The sequence below is a fragment of the Fundulus heteroclitus genome, chromosome 14 (genome assembly GCF_011125445.2).
Source record: "Fundulus heteroclitus isolate FHET01 chromosome 14, MU-UCD_Fhet_4.1, whole genome shotgun sequence".
In the NCBI taxonomy this organism is placed as follows: Eukaryota; Metazoa; Chordata; class Actinopteri; order Cyprinodontiformes; family Fundulidae; genus Fundulus; species Fundulus heteroclitus.
The window spans coordinates 21,093,571-21,116,514 of NC_046374.1; the positions used below are offsets into that span (position 1 = coordinate 21,093,571).

Sequence of the window (22,944 nt, forward strand, 5' to 3'; positions counted from 1 at the left end):
AGGACGTGACGCCCAGCCCACACTGCCAAAAGTACTAATACCTAATTTAATGCCTATGGTGTCGTTGGGCTGGATTGGCCAGCAAACTGATCTGAGCTAAACCTCATGGGGAATCTATGGAGTATTGTCAAGAGGAAGATGAGCGACACCATACCGATGAGCCGAAGGTTGCTATCAAAGCCACCCGGGCTGCCATTACGCCTCAGCAGAGCCATATGCTGCTCATTTTCACGCCACGCTTCACTGATGCTGCAACTCCTGCAAAAACGGAGTCTCCACCAAATTGTGATGCACGTTTTGGGATTTTGGGTTGCTGCCAGCCCTTATCGTCTAAATTAACTGTTACAAATCCTTCCAATATGTAACTGTGTCATAAATGTACAAAAAAAATGTTATTCTATATTACCGACATGCACTAAAAAAAATTAGAACATTTGATAAGTTTGTAAAAATCAAATCAAATTGTGGTGTTTTTCTGTTCACTCTTCCACTTCTGGGGAGTTTTGTGATCACCAAATCCAGATTTTAACGCTCTGTGATCTTTGCGTCACTTAATTACCACTTTTGCCTTGTGGCGTTGTTCTCCATCAAATGAAAATGAAATAAAAATGCAGATCACCACCTGACGGAGCCTGAATATTTGGAGGAAGTGGCTCCTGAATGATGCTTTGATCCTATTCACGTGAGGAACCCCAGGCCCCTTGGATGATAAGGAACCCAAACACATGAACCGTGTCAGGATGCTTCGCTGCTGCAACAACACAGGACACATGGTGGACTTCGCCGTTTCTCCTCTGGACCAATCATTTTCACCGAGACCGGTCAGATAAAGAAGCCTTCATCTGTCTCCTGCTGCCCATCCTGGTGCTTCTGCTAAATTTCTGTGTTTCTAATGTTTTTTTTGTTTTTTTTCTTGGATCGAAGCCTCTTCTTTGCTGGCATTCTTGTCACAAGGCTGTTTTTTCTCTCATTGTGCCTGCAGATGCACCCACACCTGTCTACGCTCCACAATGCTGGCAACCAGGGTCTGTTGCACACTTTGACACATCCTGCTTCGGGAAAACTGATTTATGTTCAATGTTCTTTGCAGCAGTTTCACTTAAACCAAACCATTTTGTGAAGTGAAGTCAGCTGCAAGCTTTTTCTTCGCAGGTAACCCATTGCCAAGTTGCGAAGATGTCTCTCTTTTTCTCTCTCTCTCCCATCAGTCTGCTGATTTACAACTTTACCTGCGCTAACATGAGTAAACACCGGCCAGAGTTACCTCATGACTATGTGCGTGGGGCAAGGTACTATGAAAGCCGATTTCTATAAAAATAAACACTTTAAGATCTTTGTAAATAAGTTATACACACACACACAAGGATCAACACATAAATAATAAACTGTCGCCAGCAGACACATTTCTGTCACTTACCCTGACAGGCTGGAAGTGCCTGCCATTAGATCTAATCTTGTTCATGTGAGGTCAGTAAATGTCCTGCCATCATGAGTCTTAATTTTCATGTGCGATAACTAGTCGCTGCCACAAGGTGGCGTAAGCCGACCTTTGATTGATTTGGAGCAGTGTTCGGCTGCTTTTTGACCTGAACATCAAACATCAATAATATAATCTGATGTGAATGACATAAATAATCTACCTATACATTGAGGAAATTAAATTTTAAAATAAGATATGTCAAACCAAATAAAAGCAATGCAACAAAGCTTACATGAGACATTGTCTGTTTCCTTTACAAGCTGATTGAACAAACTACCCCCCAACAATCTGTAGCTGACTAGTTATCACGTTGGAAAAAAATATTTTATATATCTATATCTATCTATATCTATATCTATATCTATATATATATATATATATATATATATATATATATATATATATATATATATATATATAGATAGATAGATAGATAGATATATGTAAATAAAAAAGAAAAATACAATTAAGGAAATATTACCTATGACATTGAAATACGACAATTTTCATGAACCTCTGTTGATATTCTTACAAGAAAATTGATTAATTACACATCATGTTGTTCCTCTGAGCTGAACAACTCCAAATCTCTAGTGCAGGCTTGGTTGCAGTGCATTGGTATTAATTTTATTGGAGTTGCCATGTAACAATTAGGGCATTTTAATTCTGTTTTACAGTGCTTATAATAAGTATTCACCCCTCTGGATGTTTTACCCTTTTATTGCTTACATAAATCAATCATGGTCAATAAAATGGGGCTTTTTTCACATAACCTCAGCATGATGCTGCCACCACCATGCTTCACAGTGGGGATGGTCGTGGGGGTCTCTCACTAGTCTCCTACTTGCACGGTCACTCAGTTCCTACTATTCCTTGCTGATTGCTTTCACTGAACCCCAGAGGACGTTCAATGCGTTGGAAATCTTTCAGTTTCCATCCTCTGCATTGTAGTTTTTAATAATCATTTCCCTGAGTAACTTGGAGTGTTCTTCCCTCTTCATGGTGCAACGGTAGCCAGGAATACTGATCAACCAGTGTCTGAACTCTTCAGACACGTGTTTTATACCTCAATCACTTGAGACACACAAAAGGCTATTTTCGATGAAAACAAGGGAAACCCTGGGAATTCACAGTACCTGAACCATCCAACGAGAAAGTGTGCGAGGATGTCACCGCGAAGGTGCAAAGGATGACACATATGTCCACGTATGGAAAATCAAGTGCAGCTTTGATTCGTTTTTGGACAAAACCCCTGCAAAAACTAAAAAGTTCAATTCTTGTTACAAAATCTAACACACCTCAATTAAATATGTGTGCTTTGAGTGTTCTTCTCAATAGACCTACAGAGTGATAAAAAATAATTAAACCCATAATTTCTTCAGTGTACCTTGGTGTGCGGGTAGTTTGATGAGCCTTTTTTATTTCTAACATGCAGGTCGCTGGAAGAGAGAAGAACAGCAGACAAATTTTCAGATAAAAACCAATCGGCAATCCTATAATGTCCACAGAAGCGGTTTCCAACCATCAAGTTGTTAACCAGCATGCTTGGATTTTCTTTTCCTCCCTTTACCTGTTGCCTCTAAAATCCTTCATCCAGGAACCAATCAGGTTGATTCAGTGTCTGCAGCCAGATGTTATCCCCGCAGGAAACGAAGGAGAGAGAAAAAAAAGAACCCAGCAAGAAACAACTTTGCCAGCAGCCAAAAATAATGAGTCAAATCTGAGATTTCTTTTTTTTTTTTTTTTATCACCACCCAAACCCCAGCGGCCACCGCTAATAAAGCAGCGGATTACAAGAACGAGTCTGAAGATCTGGAATTCATCCGAGAGCAAATTTTCATTTAATACTGTACAGCTGACAATCTTTTATACAACGACCATGACCTCGAGAAAACACTGCAGAGAAGTCCTATACAGCGTCTAAAAATGAGGAGGAGTAAAAATCAAATAAAAACATATCGATGCTCTGCTTTACAGGACATTTACAGACATGATGTCAAATGAAAATACATCAAAAGCAGCTTTTTTGTTAGTTTGTTTTTCCTCCTTGTTTTCATGAAGTCATCAGACATGATACTTGCAGAAAGATCTCGCTACAGACGTGGATAAATTTGTTGGGACATCCAGTAAAGATATTAAAAAGAAAATAAAAAATATATAGATATATTTAAATGCAATCAACAAATCCAAACCTTATTTTGAGTTACTTTGGATAAAATGTGGGAAAGGGATCCCTTAAAAACATAATGTAACCGAAGCATCTTGACTGTTTTTCAAAGTTAAGCGGAGTTTCTGGGTGATTTTATTTTGAAGAATTGATGACTTTCTGTGAGTGAAAATATGACGTTTCTGTTAGCTGCTCTGTAAAGACAGAAAGGCAAGGGAACATGCCATTCTAGTAAGGCAGATGTGTGTTGAGCTTCATAAGGCCGGAAATTGTTACAAGAAAAAGCTACTCGCCTAAGCTTGCAGCAGTCCGAGCAATAATCCACGTCACAGAATCTCCATAACAACCATGGACACCATCTATGTGCCAGCCAGATGGGCGGGAGGCATGTTAGAAAAATGCCTTTTTTTTAATCTTACTATTACAAATGTAAACATGTGGAGTTTGCTAAACTCCACAGGAACGTTAACTGGAAGTGTGCACTTTGGTCAGATGAGACCAAGGTGGGCTTTCCAGCGATAAACACCCCAGCTGGGTCTGACAAGCAGCTCAGGAGGAATAGCTGAAACAAGCACCTATTAGCCACTATTAAGTGTGGTGAAGGATCTGTAATGCTGCGGGCCTGTTTCCCAAAAAAAAAAAAACAACTTTTGAGTCCATTGCATCATGAGCTGTATGATATACAAGGAAGGAAGATTTGTGGTGTATTGTTGTGAGGTGTGGCAGTAGGATGCAGTGGCAGCTTTTAATATGGCCCGTAGGGCACTTTCCCAGGGCGGTATCAGAAAGAGGGCGCACAAGTGCCACTAAAAAAATCTAAATTACCTGTCTGTTGTGCAATTAACAACTTTTGAGATGCTTTTATGCAGTTGGTGCCCCCGTGTGTTCAGTATGTGCCACCTAGATGTTACCGAGGAATGGTGACGTCAAGCTTTGTTTGTCATTGAAACTATTCCACCTCTGGAGTAGCAGTTTTGCCCAACTGTGAATATTTTAACATATTATGCCTTCACAAACTGGGAGCATTTACTCTAATAAATACCGCAAGCTTAACAAAACTTCAAGTATGGCTGTAAGTTACGGACTCAATCAAAGAGAGAGAACTCAACTAGACAAGATGTTTGAATGAGTTGAGAGCTCGGCTCTTTCATCACAGCTGGATTTCAGTAAGAATAGTTTAAAGGGACGTCATCGCGTACTTTGACTTTACAGGTTTCTACGGCAGTAGCTCACTCTGGTTGCAGGAAAAGGTTTTTCGATGAAATTATTGCGCACTGTTGGGCTATTATGTTTTAATTTTGTGTTTTACACTTTGTTTTTGCTCTGTTTGCTAGTAAACAAACCGCTTTTATGTGCACTTACCAAAAGAAGACCATGTGACTGGACCATGTGCGATATGAGTAAACATGAAGCAACAATGGAGCCCACAGACATATATGCGACGCTGTAATGAGGTTATAATGAATAAATCCAATCCTAAGTAAAAGCTCATTCCTACTGTTGAACGATAATGCCAGTAAGGTCCGGTTTGGACCGTGAATGGTTTGGTACAACTCCATGCAGCAAAATGAATGATGCATCTTCTCTAAATCACTCCACTGTGCCACTTCAATATGACGTATGAGCAAGTCAGCAATGCCCAGCGAAGGTGCGGAAAGAAAGAAGTTAAATAACCCTAACCCTGTGGATCGGGTTGGTCTTCGACCGCGCTGAGTTGTCACTTTACTGCGAGGCATTGCAGGACGGTCTCCCGGCTCTTGCAGTAGCTGCGTCATTTGTCACCATCTTGCTTTCTGATAGTATTGCGGTACTGCTGGCAGATGCCACAACAATGGTTATGTCTGCTGATCGCGCCCGGAGCAAAGTTCTTTTCAGGCTCAAAAAGGACTAAGTCAACATTAGCAGGACGAACGTTTGGTGTGTACTATTTTATTTCAAGATGAACATATGTTTTTTTTTTTGTTTCCTTTTAATGGTGAAAATATGTGACCAGGACCCTTTAATGTTTTAAAAGATATATAAGTTAAACAGCACAGGTTATGTCATGACACAGCGGGGTGTTTTGATGCTTAAATGGTTGAAAATAGCAGAAAAAGTAGTAAGATGCCAAAAAAAAAAAAAAAAAACATCGGGAGGAGTAGGATCTAAAGAATGTGAATGTTTTATATCACTCCTGGGAAAAAAATAACAATAATTTAAAGGTTGTATTTTGCAAAATTTCTTAATGTGATATTATGCTACTGCAATAACACAATTTATTTTAAGGCTTTCTATAAGCTTTATTTACTAGAGGTGCCAACAAGTTCATCCACGTCTGTACCTGTGTGCTTAAGTTATGGTCCAATTTTGACATCAATACAATCCTTGTGTTGTCTAGTTGGCAAGTAAACAAGAGCAAATTTGAAAAATCTTCTCATAGACTTCTTATCTAATGTCCTATCTTTAGTATGTACAATTTAAAATGGTACAACGTGTTTGTTTTCTCCTCTCTACATAAAGAGTAAAACCACAGACCACACGCCTTTCCCTAAGTCAGGTAAGAATACTCTAGAACTCAGAGCAGATTGTTCAAATATCTAAAGCTGTGAATCACAGTGATTTTACATGGCAGTAAATAAAACAAGGCTGAAAAGGTGGAACTTTGTGTTTGTCTTTAATTTACCTCCTTTTTAAATATTCATTTTACATCCTATTTAAACATCTTAAAAGAAAAGTAATTCCAGAGTCTTCCCAACATGCTCCCTATTCCTAATTGTGGCCTAACAGTAATAATGAACAATATTTTATCGATGGTCAAAAGTCTGCATAGCACACTGTACACAGTAAGAAGTCCAAGTCAGTAACTGGGCCATGCTAAAGATGATGTTCCTCTCCAAAGCTTGGGCAGGCGGCCAAAAGCTAGAGAACATTCTCAAAGAGATGCATCGATCGCATGATGTTTTCATCCTGAGGATTAGAAAAGAAGAAGAAACAAGAGACCGTAATGAATAACAGGGAGTTTAAGCCAACAGGAGTGAAAAGTAGGAGAGTGGGGAATCCAGCTTACATTTTGGCAACAGTCAATGAACTCGTCTATGGTAACCACGCCGTCTTTATTTTTATCCATCTTCTGTTAGAAGTAGAGAATGGAAACGATGAACAAAACCAACACACCGAGGGGGATTGTTCAGCGAGTAGAAATGCGGAAGGACAAACGGATACTTGCCTGGAAGAATACTTCTACGTGCTGGCGAGGAGTTTCCTCTTTTAGGACGGGGTATGTGCATTTACCCATCATGTCGTAGATTGCCTTCATGATGTCCAGCATTTCCTGTCACACACACACACACATAAAAAAAATGCTTCAAAGATTAAAAAAAAAATACAAAAAATAATGGAAATAGCATGTTTCTAGCCAAGCTCTGTTTGCTGTGAGTGTTGTAACCAAAGTCAAATTCCTTGATTCCTTGATTGTGACCAAATACAGCAGATTATGATCAAATTAGAAATGCAATTGGTTACGAACTTTTCATCCAACTAGAACAGGCTCAATTCAAAGCTAACCGACTGTTTCGACGTCTGATAGATAGATAGATAGATAGATAGATAGATAGATAGATAGATAGATAGATAGATAGATAGATAGATAGATAGATAGATAGATAGATAGATAGATAGATAGATAGATAGATAGATAGATAGATAGATAGATAGATAGATAGATAGATAGATAGATAGATAGATAGATAGATAGATAGATAGATAGATAGATAGATAGATAGATAGATAGATAGATAGATAGATAGATAGATAGATAGATAGATAGATACATACATACATACATACATACATACATACATACATACATACATACATACATACATACATACATACATACATACATACATACATAGATAGATCCCATTCTCTGATACTGATAGAAACTGTTTGCATTAAAAGTGTCAGTGATGTTTCTGAGGTACTGACGGCGTGAAGGAGACTCTGGATAATTCAAGCACAGTTCAAAGATTGAAACATTATATAAGATTGAAATCTATCAACAAACTTTGAATCAAAAGTCACACAGTTTTATTCATGCACGTTTAATCCCTGTGTGAATTATAGTCCCTGACAGTAACGTTTCATCCAGCGCCAGAATCAAGCAATCATCTGCCAGATACTTTGGTCTGTGTCCAAAAACTTCAAAACTAATAGCAATCCTTGGAGTGCTGGCTGTTAGAGTACATTTTTTCCTTAAAAGTTTAGTTTTTCTTTTGCAAAGCACTTTGACATCCGTTTCTCCTACACGGTCGCATAAATACAGTGGAGTTGAGAGCACTCGTTTGTTAAATAACCAGCCTGTTCTGCAGACTGCACTGAAGGGGCGTGACGATGACATAAAACAGAAACCTTGTCAATTCTAAGGGACAGAAGATTTCTCGGTGAGAACGAGACATAGGCCTATTTCTGCTTTCACTGTTTTCAAACTTCTTGGCTTGAAAACTCAAAAAGTTAAGCATAGTAAAATCACTGTGGGTTAAACTAATTAGTTGTCCATAGCAGTCATCAAACATTTGCAATAATTGGAAACTAATCTTTTACGTTGCTGTGAACGGGTTTTATACCACTTCTCTTTGCTGAGTTGTTATAACTCACAGCACTTGAGATTTTTCAGTTATGAGTAGTCTAATTAAAGTCACACCCCTCCATCGCAATAGGATTAAGGTCCCAAAAACTAAAACTGGTATTTTGTTATTTCTACTTACAGGTGGACTTGCTGGTGTGTTTTGGATAATTGTCCTGCTGCACAACCACAGTGAGACTGATCATGAACTGATGTCTGGAAAATCTCCTGCAGGATTTTCTGCTAGTGAGCAGAATTTAAGATTTTATTGGTTAAGTTGTCCAGGTCCTGAAAAGCAAAGCAGCTGTGGACCATCACACAACCACCACACGTGTTTGACTTGGTGTCATGTTCTTCCAACATGCCCTTGTTGCCCCACTAATCTTTTTCTTGTTATTCAGAACAGAACGGACCTTAGTTCTTAAGTGAGGCAAGTGAAGCTTGCAGTGCTGTAGATGTTTTCAGAGGTTCTTCTGTGACCTTCTGGGAAAGTTCCCCAATGTTCCATGTTTTCCCTAATTGTGGATAACGACTTCCACTGTTGTTTTCTAAGGTCCCAAAGCTGTAGAAACCCTTCCAAGAAACCCTTCCAAGACTGATAGAAGTCATAGACTTCGTTCCCTACATGATATAATTATATTACAGTTTTCTGTCCCTTAGCAAATTAAATATTAATTTGTAGTTCCCTTTGGTATTTTTTTTTTCCTTTTGGAAAATATATAACATCTCTATGGAGGGAAGTTCTTTTTTTTACACCGCTATATAATTTTCATAGAGTGCTATCATTTATTTATTTTTTGAAATTACTTTTTAAGAAAATGTCTTATTTCCCCAAATGACTAATACAGTTTCTTATCAACCAGTTGCGATATTACAATGCAATTACAAGTAGCAGCGATCAGAAATTATGTTTCACATTTACTATGAATATATTAGTCATATTTTTTTTTTTTATCCACGGTCATGGGGCTGTGAACCTGTTGCACAAAGTAACATCCCTCCATCCCCACCCGTTGCAATGTACTGTCAGTCTGTATGACGGCCAACCGGAGGAAACTCCTGAAACTTTCTGCTTTTAAAAAAAAAAAAAAAACAAGTTGGCTGCTTTTAATGGATTTTACTTCCAGAGAAACATCATTCTTTGCTCATACCTAATTTGCGATGGAAACTGTGAGAGTTGCTTTGTCTGCTGGTATAATAAACAGCATACAAAGAATTTGCCACTGAGATGAATTAAGACTGTGAAAAGCTTCTCCAACTTATGTTAAAGATGGGTTTTCCTAAATGTTAATATGCGAGCTGAAGCATAATGAGAAAAACTGAGATGAATTGGCGACACGAGGTGTTAATTTTATTTATTTTTATTTTTTATTGTGTCCTGCCTGGCAATGTGGCAATAAGAATTGTTGTCTCAACGCCCAAAAGAGCCCAACAGATTTTACTCTGACAAGTGGAGCATTATCACTTTTGCCGTAGTGCTCTGCTTGATTTATATATGTAAATCGTTTTATTATGATTTATGTAGGGAATAATTCATGTTATGTGGACACTACATTGAAAACGTAGAAGAGGAGAGACAATGAGAAGAGAAAAAAAGAAGAGGTGAAAGAAAGAGGAGACAGAAGAGAGAGATCTCTCTCTTCTGAGGTGTTAATTTTAAAAAGTCAACGAGGAAATGGTCCTTTATTAATTTGACTGACGTTGGAACCACGGTTCAAACCCTCCCTGGTTGTGTGAAACCATGAATGTTTTGGCATTCCAGTCCCTTATCAACACAGATAATTAGGATATAATGTACCTCTTTAGTGATGTATCCATCTTTATTGATGTCATAAAGGTTGAAAGCCCAAATGAGCTTTTCTTGGACCGTGCCTCGCAGCAGGATCGAAAGCCCCATCACGAAATCCTGAAACAAAAACGAGAACTGTTTACATGTGTACAAAATATCACAAGGAAAAAAAAACAATCTTAGACTCCAAATCCCATGAGGTAAACAAAACCAGCCCTCATATTTCTGCAAGCGCACGGAATCCACGTTTGGTATTAATTAGAGATGAATGATGAAACAGCAAAAGTGGAGGCGCTATAAATAAAAAAAAACACCTCATTATTCAAATGATCGGCGAGCTCATACTCTGTGTGGGACCCCACAGGGAATCGCTGTGTTTTCCTGCAGAACGGCCCGCAAATAAAGCAGGTGGGGGGGGGCTTGAGTTTGAAGTGATGACAGCTTCTCTGTCCCTCATAAATATTAATCCCATCCTGCCAGCGTCTCAAGTAAACAGAGCTGAATAAAAAAATGATCGAAGAGACACGTTTGACCGGCAGTAATTCGGTTTTAGTCCGCTTATGGACTTTATGCTAACTTGATGGATCCAAGTTGGACATTTTAGAAATATTTAACATACATATTTCATAATCCCATAATCTTCTAGCATTTTCTATCTTTAGCGACACATAAACTCATATATGGCGCACTCCACACTAATTGGCTCCCCTGGTAAAAAAAAAAAAAAAAAAAAAAATGTGTAAAAAACCTTGAGAATAAATTCATCTTTTATTGAACAAGCATGTTCTCATTCGGAAACAAAAGTGTAGAAAAAGCCAAAGTGAAAACTTGTGTGAAGAAATTCTGTAATGCTGGCAGGGATTGGACAAAATCGGAGCTGACAACAAGTGTGGCTGCGGTGATTCTGCAAAAAAACAACATCTCAAAGTATTGTAAGACTATGCTACTACAATGAGACATGAATTGATTCACACATATTTACCAGAGGTGCTACTATCTTAATTTTTGGGTAGATGGTAACATGTTTACCGACACCGGGCTCACCTCGAAGCTCAGGGAGCCGTTGTGATCCGTGTCAAACGCGTTGAACAGGAAGTGTGCGTACGTCGAAGCATCTACAGAGAGAGCAAACAACACGCTGAAACTCATTCGTGATCCTTTCAGACCGTCGAACATCAACAGCAGCACCTACTGCAAACAAGAAAATGGTTTTTTTTTTTTTTTTCATTGCTTTATTCTGTAGTTTTCTGTGCAGCTTCAAAGAAAAGTGGCCCTTGATGAGGGAAAAGCAAAAAAAAAAAACAACACATTCAGAGCGGAGAGTTTTCTCATTGTTTCCTGTGGGGGAGCTTATCTGTTTTACTGGTCTGCCTTTTCTTCTCTGAGTGGATGAATCAAAGCTTCCTAATGCGTTTTTTTTTTTTGCTTTCTGTTTTTTCCTTGAGTGGGAAACGTTTGCATAATGATGAAAGCAGTCTGCGAGAAACTGCAGGCTACGCATGTAATAAAGAGCTTTCAATTTCAAAGCGTCTGCTTCGGTGGAAGGCTGAATTTAAGCACACTGGGCTTGATGAGACAAATGGACTCGTTGTTAAACACAGGCAATGGGAAGCAGTTGCTTCCAACTTCATACCTCCTTGTGGAAAAAACTGTGCGTAGATGTCTTTAAAGGTGTCTTCATTGACGACTCCACTCGGACATTCCTGAAAGACAGGTTGAAATGACCAGGTTATTTTCCATTCATAAAGACTCTTCTCTGGTTTGAAACTTTGTTTAAACGTAACAATTTGCACTAAATAAAACACCACCACTGAAGAGTTTACAGTAAGAAACGGCAAGCTTTTTAATCACAACCACTGTTCTTTATGTCAGTCTTTGTTCCGACCGCAAAGCCCGCCTCAGACCCGTGGCATTCAACTGCAAACCCTCCGCACCGCAACAGAGATCTTATCTACAGCCTTTTGAAGTCACCCGCCTCTGCTGGTGGCATTCTCTGAAAAGACATTTATGTAACACCTCCAAGAAGGACATTTTTGTGCTATTCTGGAGAACCGGAGATATTGCCGATGACCTTGCCCGGAGCAGAGCTCTGCTGAAGGAAGGGGAGTTAGCTTTTATAGGCTCAGCGGTGCTCACATATTGCACGCTGAACATTTAAGAAATAAACTGTAATGGAAAGAACAAGGTTACTGCTCTGCGTGTGTTTGTGATTTTTCAGAGCAAAAGCCATCTTTGTTTTTTGTTTTTTTTGTATGTTGTGCAATCGGCATGTGGCATAAAATCAGACTGTAAGTTTAAAGCCACTGAAATGTTAGACTTTTACAGGCCCCCAGGGGACTGTCCGTCACAGCAGGGGGTGCCAACCCTGCTATGTACCCGGCCGCCTTCTCACATCATCTTACCACTTTGCCTGTGGACCCTCGAGGAGAGAGGGGTTCTACACCGGGTAGACAAGCCACCCATGCCGGTCGCATGGGGTTTGCAGACTCGCCACATATGCAGGCAGAATCCAAGCTAAGTGCATTCCTGCCCTGTTCCAACACCGGAGCTTGAACAGCCGACTGCCAGGTAAACAGGCTGTTTGTGATCTTTCTAAGCTGTGCAGGCGAACAGCTGACCAAAGGGACCAAATCACACTTCTGCCACGCAGGGATCCACATGCAGCAGCCGCGGTAGTGCTGAGCCCCCCATGGCCTGAGACCTGCATGAAGGACTGGGAGCAACAAGCTTCACCTTGGAGCAACTTTTTCCAACCGGATGACCCAAAGTCAACCGAACTGACACAGAGGCACAGACAGGTTTGGCACGGTTAGTTAGGCAGGGAAAGTCAAATGATTTATTTTGAATGTGTTTCACTGTGTTTCAAAGTTTTAAAGCCTGACCGAGCTAACAGGCATAGCTTCCACTAGCGTTCTTGAAACAAAGCTTTGCTTATGTGTTTGGGTGTGCTTTACGGTTATAACAAACTTTATTTCCATAAGGGTTTTATACACCGATGGGACATTAATGTTTGTGTTGTCCGGCCTGCTCATCACAACCAAATAGAGCTTAGAAGTATTTTTAAATTAGCAACGAATGTCCACTTTAATAGTGCTAGTTAGCCCCTCTTAATAGCTTACGGCTAACACCGAGTAAAACTAACTACGGTTTGTTTTAAACATAACGTTTGTTCTTGTTTCACTCTGACATCGTTCAATAGTGCTACGGGCGTTATTATAGCATTAATAGGGAGCATTAATGTTGATTTAATAGTGTTTCGTGTAACTTTACGGTGAACTCAAGCTAGTGTAAACAATGCCCACAGGAAGTGCCCCAACATGTCATTTCCGGTCAAATGTTCACTTACAGCGCCCTCCAGCCTCCTAAGTTACCAATTTGAGTGTTAATAATTTCCTGGAGAAAAAAATACATTAATAAAAATCAATTCTTAAAGGTTATTGATGATTACCGAGAAAATCATTCTTTAAAATGTTATTTCCATGAATAATGATTTATATAACTCAGATTTGCATTGTGAATGAGTTGAACATACCAAATGTTCTAAATTAGTTAAGCTAATTGGATTTCATTTCACATTCTTTAAGATGAACTTAAAGATCTCTAACTTGGATCTGCAGTCAACCCAAGATACAATGAATCACTTTGATTTTTCCAACTATTTTATTTGTCTTTTTGTTTCTTTTGTGTGTCCATAGTACCTTAGCTTCATTTTTATCTTAATTTTGCTTAGTAGTTTTAGTTAAGTTTCCCTAGCCTAGTAGAGAGGATTTGTTGATTGAAATATAGCAGTGTTAATTCAGATAAATAGCATTATATAGTGATGTTCTCAGGATGTTCATTTTCATTTCTGTTAATAAATTCTTGAACTTGAAGAGAAGTTGTCACTCATTTATTCTACATGTGTGCAGAGTTTGCTGTTAACAGAACGCCAGTGCTCGAATCATCCCGTTCAACTATTATCCTGATATTGGCTGTTTGGGCTGATATTCACCGGACAATACCTAACAGACCGAGAGTTATTTATTAAACATTAAATAACTTAAATGAGCAGAATGGTATGTATGAAGAAATAACCAAGATGAAGGTGGCAGCTGAAAACTATGAGACTGCACAGATTTATTTCTAATAGATTGACTAATAATAGGGAGATTTCAGCATTAAGGCAAATGTACAAAATTACTTGTGAATTAATTTACACTGCTAAAAAATAAAATAAAGGAATACTTTTTAATCAGAGTACAATTTCAAATAAGTTTCTGGAGCATTAATCCCGAGATCAATGCTCCAGAGGGGAGTATTGAGGGCAATGTTAATCAGTATCAGCTGTTTCGATGTTAATTAAATAATGAACAAATATTCAATTAAACAATTAAACATTTAACAACAAGGGTTCTAGAGTTACAATCCACTATTAAGCTCGACTGTTATTTGCCTGAGAACACCAGAACTGGCAGGGATCTCCATGGAGGGACGCACAGACCTGTACAGCCGTACAACTGATGGCCCCCTGACTGCCATTAGGTATCAGGATGAAGCCCTTAGAGTCCCATTGTTCGACCCTTTGGTGACACAGTGGGTCCTGGGTTCCCCCTGGTGCACGATGGAATTTATACCATTGACAGGCCTCCATGTTCTCCTGACATAAATCCAATAGAACATCTCTGGGACCACACATTCAGGTCCATTTGACGTCCACCACGGATGGATGCCTAAATGCAATGTGTTTCTGACAATGTTTAGCTGACTCCCACTTTGCTTTAAACAACTTAACAAGTATAAAAAGGTAAACAGGTGCACACCACAACTTCAGGATGTCGTTTTCACAGCAGACGGCGTGTCCCATTGTTTGTACAGGAGGATGTTAGCCGAAATCTTGCCAATACTTAACGTTGGATTGAGAGAAGCTGAAGGAAAATGTCAAAAGTAAAAGCGCAGCAGCCTGTGGGTTTACTTACGGCTGTAAATAAACCATCCTTTTATCCAATGGATACCTGTTAGCAGGACAAAGCAGAGGTGTAGCTATTGCTCGTCCCATGAATGGTCTACTGTTGCCGAGCTTCTGTCTCCAAGCACACCACATTCTGTGCATCCTCACTCTGTCTTCCTCAATAATTGGTCATGCATCTTTTTCTCCAGAACAAGTTGTCTTTTATTTTCCTTTCATCCTTCATATGCATGTTCTCATAATTTCCAGTAAAACATCAAAAAATACACTTTTGCTCAAGTAATCAGACTTTTCCTGAAGCGATATAAGCTACAACTAGCTTGCGCCCAACCATTCACAGGAAAGGTTGTGTTATGTGAAGCGCGGGTGATATGCTTGGCAGTTTGGTCATGTGCGTTTTCTGAAATAAAACAAAGTCCTAATAGTTCAATAAAAATACACTGATCCAAATGATTTCTAGTTATGTTTTTTCCAAAAATAATAAAACATTAGATATTTGTAAAAAAAAACACCTTGGATTTGGGCAGCACAGTGGTCAGGGTTTGAACCCAGGACCTGCATGTTCTCCTTGTGCATGTGTGGGTTCTCTCCGGGTACTCCCATCTTCCTCCCACAGTCCACCAACATGACTGAGGGGGTAATTTGGTCTCTCTGTAATGCCTTAGATTAGCACCTAGTTTGACATTGAAATTGGAAACAGAACCATTAAATCAATGGCTTGTCAGTCAGATTACTACGTACAACAGGGATTGTTCACAACACGACTGTATCAATAAAGATAAACTGGAGATTCATGAAGACCACAAAAACAAAAAAATGGCTGAAAAACAGGAAAAAAAACTGTAAGGATCTCTACAAGCTGTAAATTGGAACCTTTTCCCATCCAACCAGAAGATAAACCAGAAAACCTTTCATTCTTTTTGTGCATAAGGGAGCGATTGTGCTCATATTTCACCGCTAAGAGAACACTGAACAATTGTGCGACTGTCAGGGCTGAAGAGAGAAAAAGCCGCTGCTTTGCTGTCTGACTGCAGTTTGCTAAAGATCAGATTCGATGCACAAGCCAGAAGGCTGCCAGGAAAGCATTGTTTTGTGAATGGCTGAGACCAAAATAGAACGCTTTTAGGAATCCTAAAGTTTGGAAGAGGATAACAATGCATTCCAGCAAACACAGGGCCATCTGTCTATACGCCGAATCACAAACAAACCAGGAAGAAAGGTGAAATGAACCTCCCCTAACTAGGAGAATGAAGGTAATATTTTTAGACTGACATAAAAGAAATAACAGCCTACTGTAGATATTCTGGAGTGTTTGTTGAAGAGAGCATTTAAGTAAAGGTACTCGAAGCCCAACGATCTTATGGAACAAGACAACATTAACGACTGACAAGAAGGTCTGGCTGCTTGAAGAGACAATATAAAATACAAATTACAGACGACTCGACACTTTTGAGATTCACCAACTCTAAAGCAATCCTGCTGAAAAGTTTGGCTAAAATGATTGTGAGGAAATAAAAAAAACTCAGTCTAAGAAATTTGGATCGAAAGACATACACAAGATATTAATTTTTACTATTCAAGATCAACTCTGGTCACCTATTTTAAGGAAATAAAAGCAAAATGACCAAAATAAACATGAAACATTATAGTTGTGCTTTAAACAAATATGTTTTGTTAGGAATCTCAGAGGACGAGGGGGGGATTCCTCCCCTGAGACATTCCGCTAACCCACGCCTGACCTACTTTTAGAAAGGATCATTTCTACTTGAGACAGAAATGAGGACAACAAAGGAAACTCAAGTCAGTCTCAATATTTTTTTCAGTCTAAAACTGGTTTAATGCAACCTAAAAGATGCTGGCTGGACCAGTCTATGGACAATAATGGAACACGTTTACGGCAAACCAAGTCATGCATTTATACTAAAAAGACGCTTATAGTTACCCTCTGTTTTTGCCATTGTTTGACACTAAATGTTTCCGATCAAACTTTCCAAAGTTAAGAAACAACAATCCAAAGCCACCTGGTCCTATGTGAAATTAAGTTGCACTCCCACATTAACTATGATTGACCATATATTTTAGGTTAAATTTCACTAGCCACACCCAGGACTGATTAGTGCCAAACATGTAGAATAGAAGTAGCCTTTGAATAGAACATCTCCGACAACATTAAGTGGGCTAAACTACCTCAAAGAGCAGATAAGAAACAGTGTCTGAAACGTGTCACAGAAGCATTTCGAAGTGTTTGGGATTGAAGTGAGTCAGCGTGAGAGACATTATCCACAAATGAAGGAAACATGGAGGAGTGGTGAACTCCGTCGGTCTGCCACGATTACTCCAGGGGAGCATTAACAACTGATCAAGGTGATTTTGACAGACAGAGAGCACTGTTTTAAGCACCGCAGGCCTCACTTGGCTCAGTTAAGGTCAGAGAAAGAGGCCCAGTCAACATCGGTAGGAGGCTATAAACACATCTGGCCTAAAATGAATAGCATATTCAATTCAAATTTATTTATATAGCGCCAATTCATGAAACATGTCATCTCGAGGCACTTTACAAAGTCAAAATCAGTCAGATTATACAGATTGGTCAAACATTTCCTATATAAGGGAACCAGTTGATTGCTTCAAAGTCCCGACAAGCAGCATTCACTCCTGGAGAAGCGTAGAGCCACAGGGAGAGTCGTCTGCATTGTCCATGGCTTTGCAGCAATCCCTCATACTGAGCAAGCATGAAGCGACAGTGGAAAGAAAAACCACCCACTTTATAAAAAGTCCATCATGATGGTGGAAGTGTGATGGTCTGGGCCTGCTTTGGTTCTTTAGGACGGTGATGATAACCTGCAGCAGCTCAAAGAAACATGGTTTCTTCTCTCCATTAGAAATCCTCAAGGAGAATGTCTGACCATCCGTTTGTGAGCTTAAGCTCAGATCTACTGAGATTGTGCAGCAGGACATTGATCCAAAGCACACTGGCAAGTTACAATTACTCTCTGGATTTACGTTTTAAGATAATTTGAACCATTTAAGGCCATTTGTGAATTAAAAAAATTATATAATTTTGCACCTGATGTTTGCAGCAGTTCAGAACTTAGTTTCCCCAACAGTCAAAGGTCACGTGAACAAATATTTAATAGGGATGAAGGTATATTTAACCACATCATTTAACCTCACTTTATTGAGCACTTTAAATTACAGCTGTCAACGCCATTAACACGCTAATGTGTCCCTGTTAGAACAAGCCTTGCTCCGGGTCAGACGCCTCCTCTGAAATCTTTGGCTCTCTGCGACAGACAATTTGGGGAAACTGAAGGTCAACAATCAGAGTGATGTTTTTACCAACTATCACCGGCGACATAATTCATCAGCAGTTACGCTTTCTATCTTTATTCTCATGGCGACGGCGGTGGAGGAGGCCATTTATCAACTGAGAGTGCTGCCCGTTGGTCATCCAGTCATGATTCAGTGCTCCTGCAACTCTATTTGAGATTAACAGTAATGGCTTCATCATGACGACTGGCCACGTCAGGGTAACAATGACCTTGTTTTAAATATTTATATGTATTTAATTTTGCACTTTTAAGTCCCAGCAGCCGCAGAGAATGAAACATAGCAGTATTTTCCTATATTAGGTAGTTTAGCTCAAATCTCACTGATAGTACCATTAGACGGCGCAAAAGGGGCTCCAGGCGGAAATTGGTGACCTCCGACTGGGTAATGTGGAACCACAATATTGTCTTGCTTCTTGCCGTGCGAGGATTAATATATCAAATTATCTCTAAGTGTTGAGGTCAGAATCGGAGGACTTGTTTTGTTCCCGACCGCACATGTTTCCGGATCTAAAGCAAACATCTGAGCCACCTGGACTCCAGGCGGCTGCTTCATAAAGTCACCTGTCAAAATAAACCTCCCGTCTGACACCTGCATCGGAGGCATTCGATTTGCTCCGAAACTCTGGACAATAAGGACAAAGAGGCCAAACTTCTCATCACTGGGAAGCCAGCCAGCTTCTATTAGTCTGCTGCCCTTAAAAGCTCTCCTTCACTCTGCCAATGACACCGGAACAAGACAAAGAAGTGCTCTTTGTCTTTAGGGGTTCAAAGCGTGAGAGAGGGAGCTAAAAAACATTCAACAGCAGAATTCCCAGTGCCATCGTTTTTTTTTTTGGTTCTTTACAAAGCAAGACTATTGCTCCTAAAACATCTAATAATGTGAAAGTGAAAAATAAAACAAACAAAGTTAAAGAATAATTCAGCAAACCATAAAAATGTCACTAAATAGAAGAATCTAGGAGAGGCTGATAAGGAAAAGTTGATCATCCTCTGGAGGAGTGCATGGTTATATCGGCTTCTTGTGCTCCATCTTGTTCATCTTCATCATTGTTGCTTTCACAGGTATGTATTGCCAAACACGCGGATAATTTGAGCAGCTTTGAGGTGGCTTTTTAATGCTTAAAAACACCCTGTAAATTAGGGCTGTTTGATTTTGCCAAAAATCTAAATCGAGATTGTGATTTAATTTTGACTTTTCTCATCATTAACCACAAGCAACAAAAATGGCCTGAAGATAAAGATGTTTGTAAACAAGGACTATTTAAAACAAGAAATGTAACAGTTTTTATTAATCAGAATATTATTTATCAAGAGAATAGCTTGTTGAGTTGGACATCAATCCTTGTTAAACGTAAAGTGCAAAGTCAAACAAACAAACAACTCTATATGTTAAACAGTCTGACCGGTACTTAATGCTATGGTGAGATTCCTGAAAGTTTTTGGTAATAATGTATGATTATATAAACTCTAAAACAATAATAAAATTAGATTATCTCACTGCTGCAACTCTCTTCCCTTTCATATGGAGGCAAACCCACTTTAAACATGTTACCGACACCTAAAGGACCTGTCTGATCCATCAATTGTTACATAGCTATCTGGAAATTGCGTTTTTCTCAAATTGCGATTATATAGCAAATACGATTAATTGTCCAGCCCTACTATAAGTCATTGCGCAGCAATCTCAGTTTCTCAGCAAACTGGGCACTTAGAAGCTCAGCGGGAAAAACTTAGTTAGCAATTTCTCCACAACACAAAAAGTTTCCTCACTGCATCTGTCCAACAAGTAGTCTGGTCCTGAGCAGCTGTTGCAGATGTGCAGTGTGATTGGATAATCTACGGCTTATTTTCAAGAGGAAGATGAGAGACCCAAGAGCCAGCAATGCTAATGAGCCGAAGGCGATAATTAAAACAACCTGGCCTTCTGGGCTTCCAGAACCTCAGCAGAACTACGGGCTCCATGTCAGGCTGCACTGATGCAGTAATTCATGCAAAAGAAGCCCTGAACAAGCAGGGTTAATAAACTGTACTGTACATGGACATAGTGGACTATTCAGGAGGCTAGCATTTCTGTCTCAAAATAACAAAATTCCTAAATAACAAGTTAAAGAGAATTTTCTTTCCATTCTCCAGCCTGGTGTTTTGAAGACAGTAGGGTTCCTGAAATCTCACCTGGATTTCCTCCTTAACCAATTTCATCCAACTATCTTGACTACAGTTAAAAACTGGAAGATGTTTTTAAATCTTCTGCTAAGTACAGTTGGGGTTTCATTACATTTTGATGCAAACTGCACAAAATTCATCCAAGAAAACAACAACAACAAAAACACTGATTTAGGGGATTTAAGAAGAAATCTTCTCATCAACCTCTGCAGTGGAGCTTGTCAAATAATAAATCAGTTAAAACATATCAATGTCAGGCAAGAGTTTTTAGATATGTTGGAGAGAGGGTTGTTGGAAGAGAGACGAAAGACCATGTTGTACATAATAAATGAGCTGGCTCCACAGTGGGCGTGCCGCTTACGTTCTTGAAGCCGCGGTAAAGGATCTGTAGCTCCTTCCGGGAGAACCGTGTCTGTGCTTCAAGCTGCTCCAGGCCCTCGGGGCGATGACGGACTGCAGAGAGTTCCAGCTCATCTTCAACGCTGTCTGAAAGGGAGAGGGAACAAAGGGTCAAAGTGGATCAAATCCTGGCAGGAATATGTCTAAATGAGCAACTGGGAAGACAGATATACAATGGTTTGTTACATAGCTAAGAGCACTTTTATGTCCATTTTGTCATTTAACCACCAAATTCAGTGCTCTGAAATCCAATCTGATTAAGCGTGAGCTATTTTGCAAAAAAATCAGTTTGTAGATTTTCAAAACTGGTGGAGACTTAGGCTACGGCAACACTGCAGGTCTTGATGCTCAAGCCCAATTTTATTGCTGAAATCAGATTTTTTTGGGTGGCCATTAATACTAATAGTAAATACGACTGCCATCATGCTACTGTCTGAGCCGTTCAAGGCTGCAAAGCGACCTGCATTTGCAGATAGCTCTGTTTACCGAAGTAATGGTGAACGTTGTTACACCCCACCCCAAAAATAGAAAAAAAAACAAGAAAACGCGGATACCTCATCTCTTCTTGACATTATTAGGGGCTTTTGAGCAATGGGAGGTGACAATATTGACTCCACATCATAGCAAGACAAAGTAAGGTAAGAAGAAAGCAGCACAGCTATCAACAATGGTCCTTTGTGGAGCAGTAACTTCTACTACTGTGCCTGGATGTCCAGGACAGTGACGTAAACAGGAGATGAAACCCAACATGAGTGCGGACACATATCCAAATTAGTACCAGATATGGAAGTGGCAGAAATCTGATTTCTTTGGTGGGGTGAAAAGATCGGAATTGGGCCATTCACACTGCCATGAAAAAGATAGATATGGATCGCTTTTGGGCAAAAAAGATCATATTTCGGTTGCATTTTCCTGCAGCGTGAACGTATCCATACACCCCAAGAGACCTGCAGCAATTAGAGTTTCAACAAAATGTTGACTCCAGGAGGCTAAAAACAAATTAACGGCACACTTTCCCAATTTCTATTTGAAAAACATTCAGAAAACCATTTTCTTCCCCCTTCACATTATAATTATAATAAACATTATTGTCATTGCAACATATATTCAATTTAAACGTGTCGTCTGCATTTAACCCATCCCTTAGGGACCCGTCTGGAGCTAATGGTCTTGCTCAAGTACCAAGAGTGGCAGTTTGCTTGGAGTTAAACCCAGAACCTCCAGTTTACAAATACAATGCTCTAACCATTGGGCCACGACTCAGCCTGCACATAATATGCACACTCACAAAAAATAAAATAAAAAGTTTGTGGTTGTTAAGTGATGACGTGAAAAATTCAAGGGGCATTAAAAGTAAAGCAAAGCACTGTAACTTTGTAAAAACTTCAATGTCGAGGATGAGCATTAGGGCATACGATTGAATCAGTGTGTTAAAGTAACTTCTGGTGGTTTAGTTTACTACATCATGCCTCTCCTTAAGCCTTTAGCAAAACACAAACAAAACACTTTTTTTTTTTTGCTCTCTACAACAAATAGGAGATCAGAAGTAATTAGTGTCGTCGAGACCCCAGGACACAAGCCAGCGTGGCAGAGAGCCTTTTGGAGAAGAGCGCTCAGTAATAAACCCTGTGGAATGCTTTAATGGGCTTATTATGATGGCAGACGCTGTCAGGGCACTGTCACTGCACCGCAGCGTCCCCCTAAGCACCGCGTTCCACTCTCATACACCTGAAGTGTGACACGTTGTCTAAGTGCCTCATTAGCATCAAGGAGTTTTACTGCACCCGACACCTAAAAGGCCAAAGATTCCAGTAGACCGCATTTCACCTGTTGCTGCGGCGCAAACATACAGCCGATGTTTTTTCCTGAAGCTAGTTAAAAACGCAGTGGGGGAAAAAAAAACAACAACATAGCGTGCAAAACATTTCACAAGCATTCTGTCCATTTTCACAAACGCACCAGCATATTTCCCCTCTGTGAAAGGTGAAACCAGAGCCTACGCTGGCCATAAAGAGAAAGAAGGGAAAAAAAAAAAACATCATAGAGAGGAAGAGCCACTTGCTTTG

At 39.6% G+C, this 22,944-nt stretch overlaps 1 protein-coding gene across 1 annotated transcript in view; it reads right to left on the reverse strand.

Moving 5' to 3' along the window:
• Positions 1 to 5,597: 5,597 nt before the first annotated feature.
• Positions 5,598 to 22,944, reverse strand: part of kcnip4 (Kv channel interacting protein 4) — a 182,497-nt gene continuing 165,150 nt past the window's right edge. Inside the window, exons 3-8 of the mRNA XM_012864890.3 lie at positions 11,673 to 11,742; positions 11,084 to 11,154; positions 10,049 to 10,156; positions 6,853 to 6,957; positions 6,694 to 6,756; positions 5,598 to 6,593 (exon numbers count right to left, since the gene is read on the reverse strand). Of these exons, the coding sequence (XP_012720344.1) occupies positions 6,546 to 6,593; positions 6,694 to 6,756; positions 6,853 to 6,957; positions 10,049 to 10,156; positions 11,084 to 11,154; positions 11,673 to 11,742 (465 nt within the window). The 3' untranslated portion in view covers positions 5,598 to 6,545. The remainder of the gene's footprint in view (positions 6,594 to 6,693; positions 6,757 to 6,852; positions 6,958 to 10,048; positions 10,157 to 11,083; positions 11,155 to 11,672; positions 11,743 to 22,944) is intronic.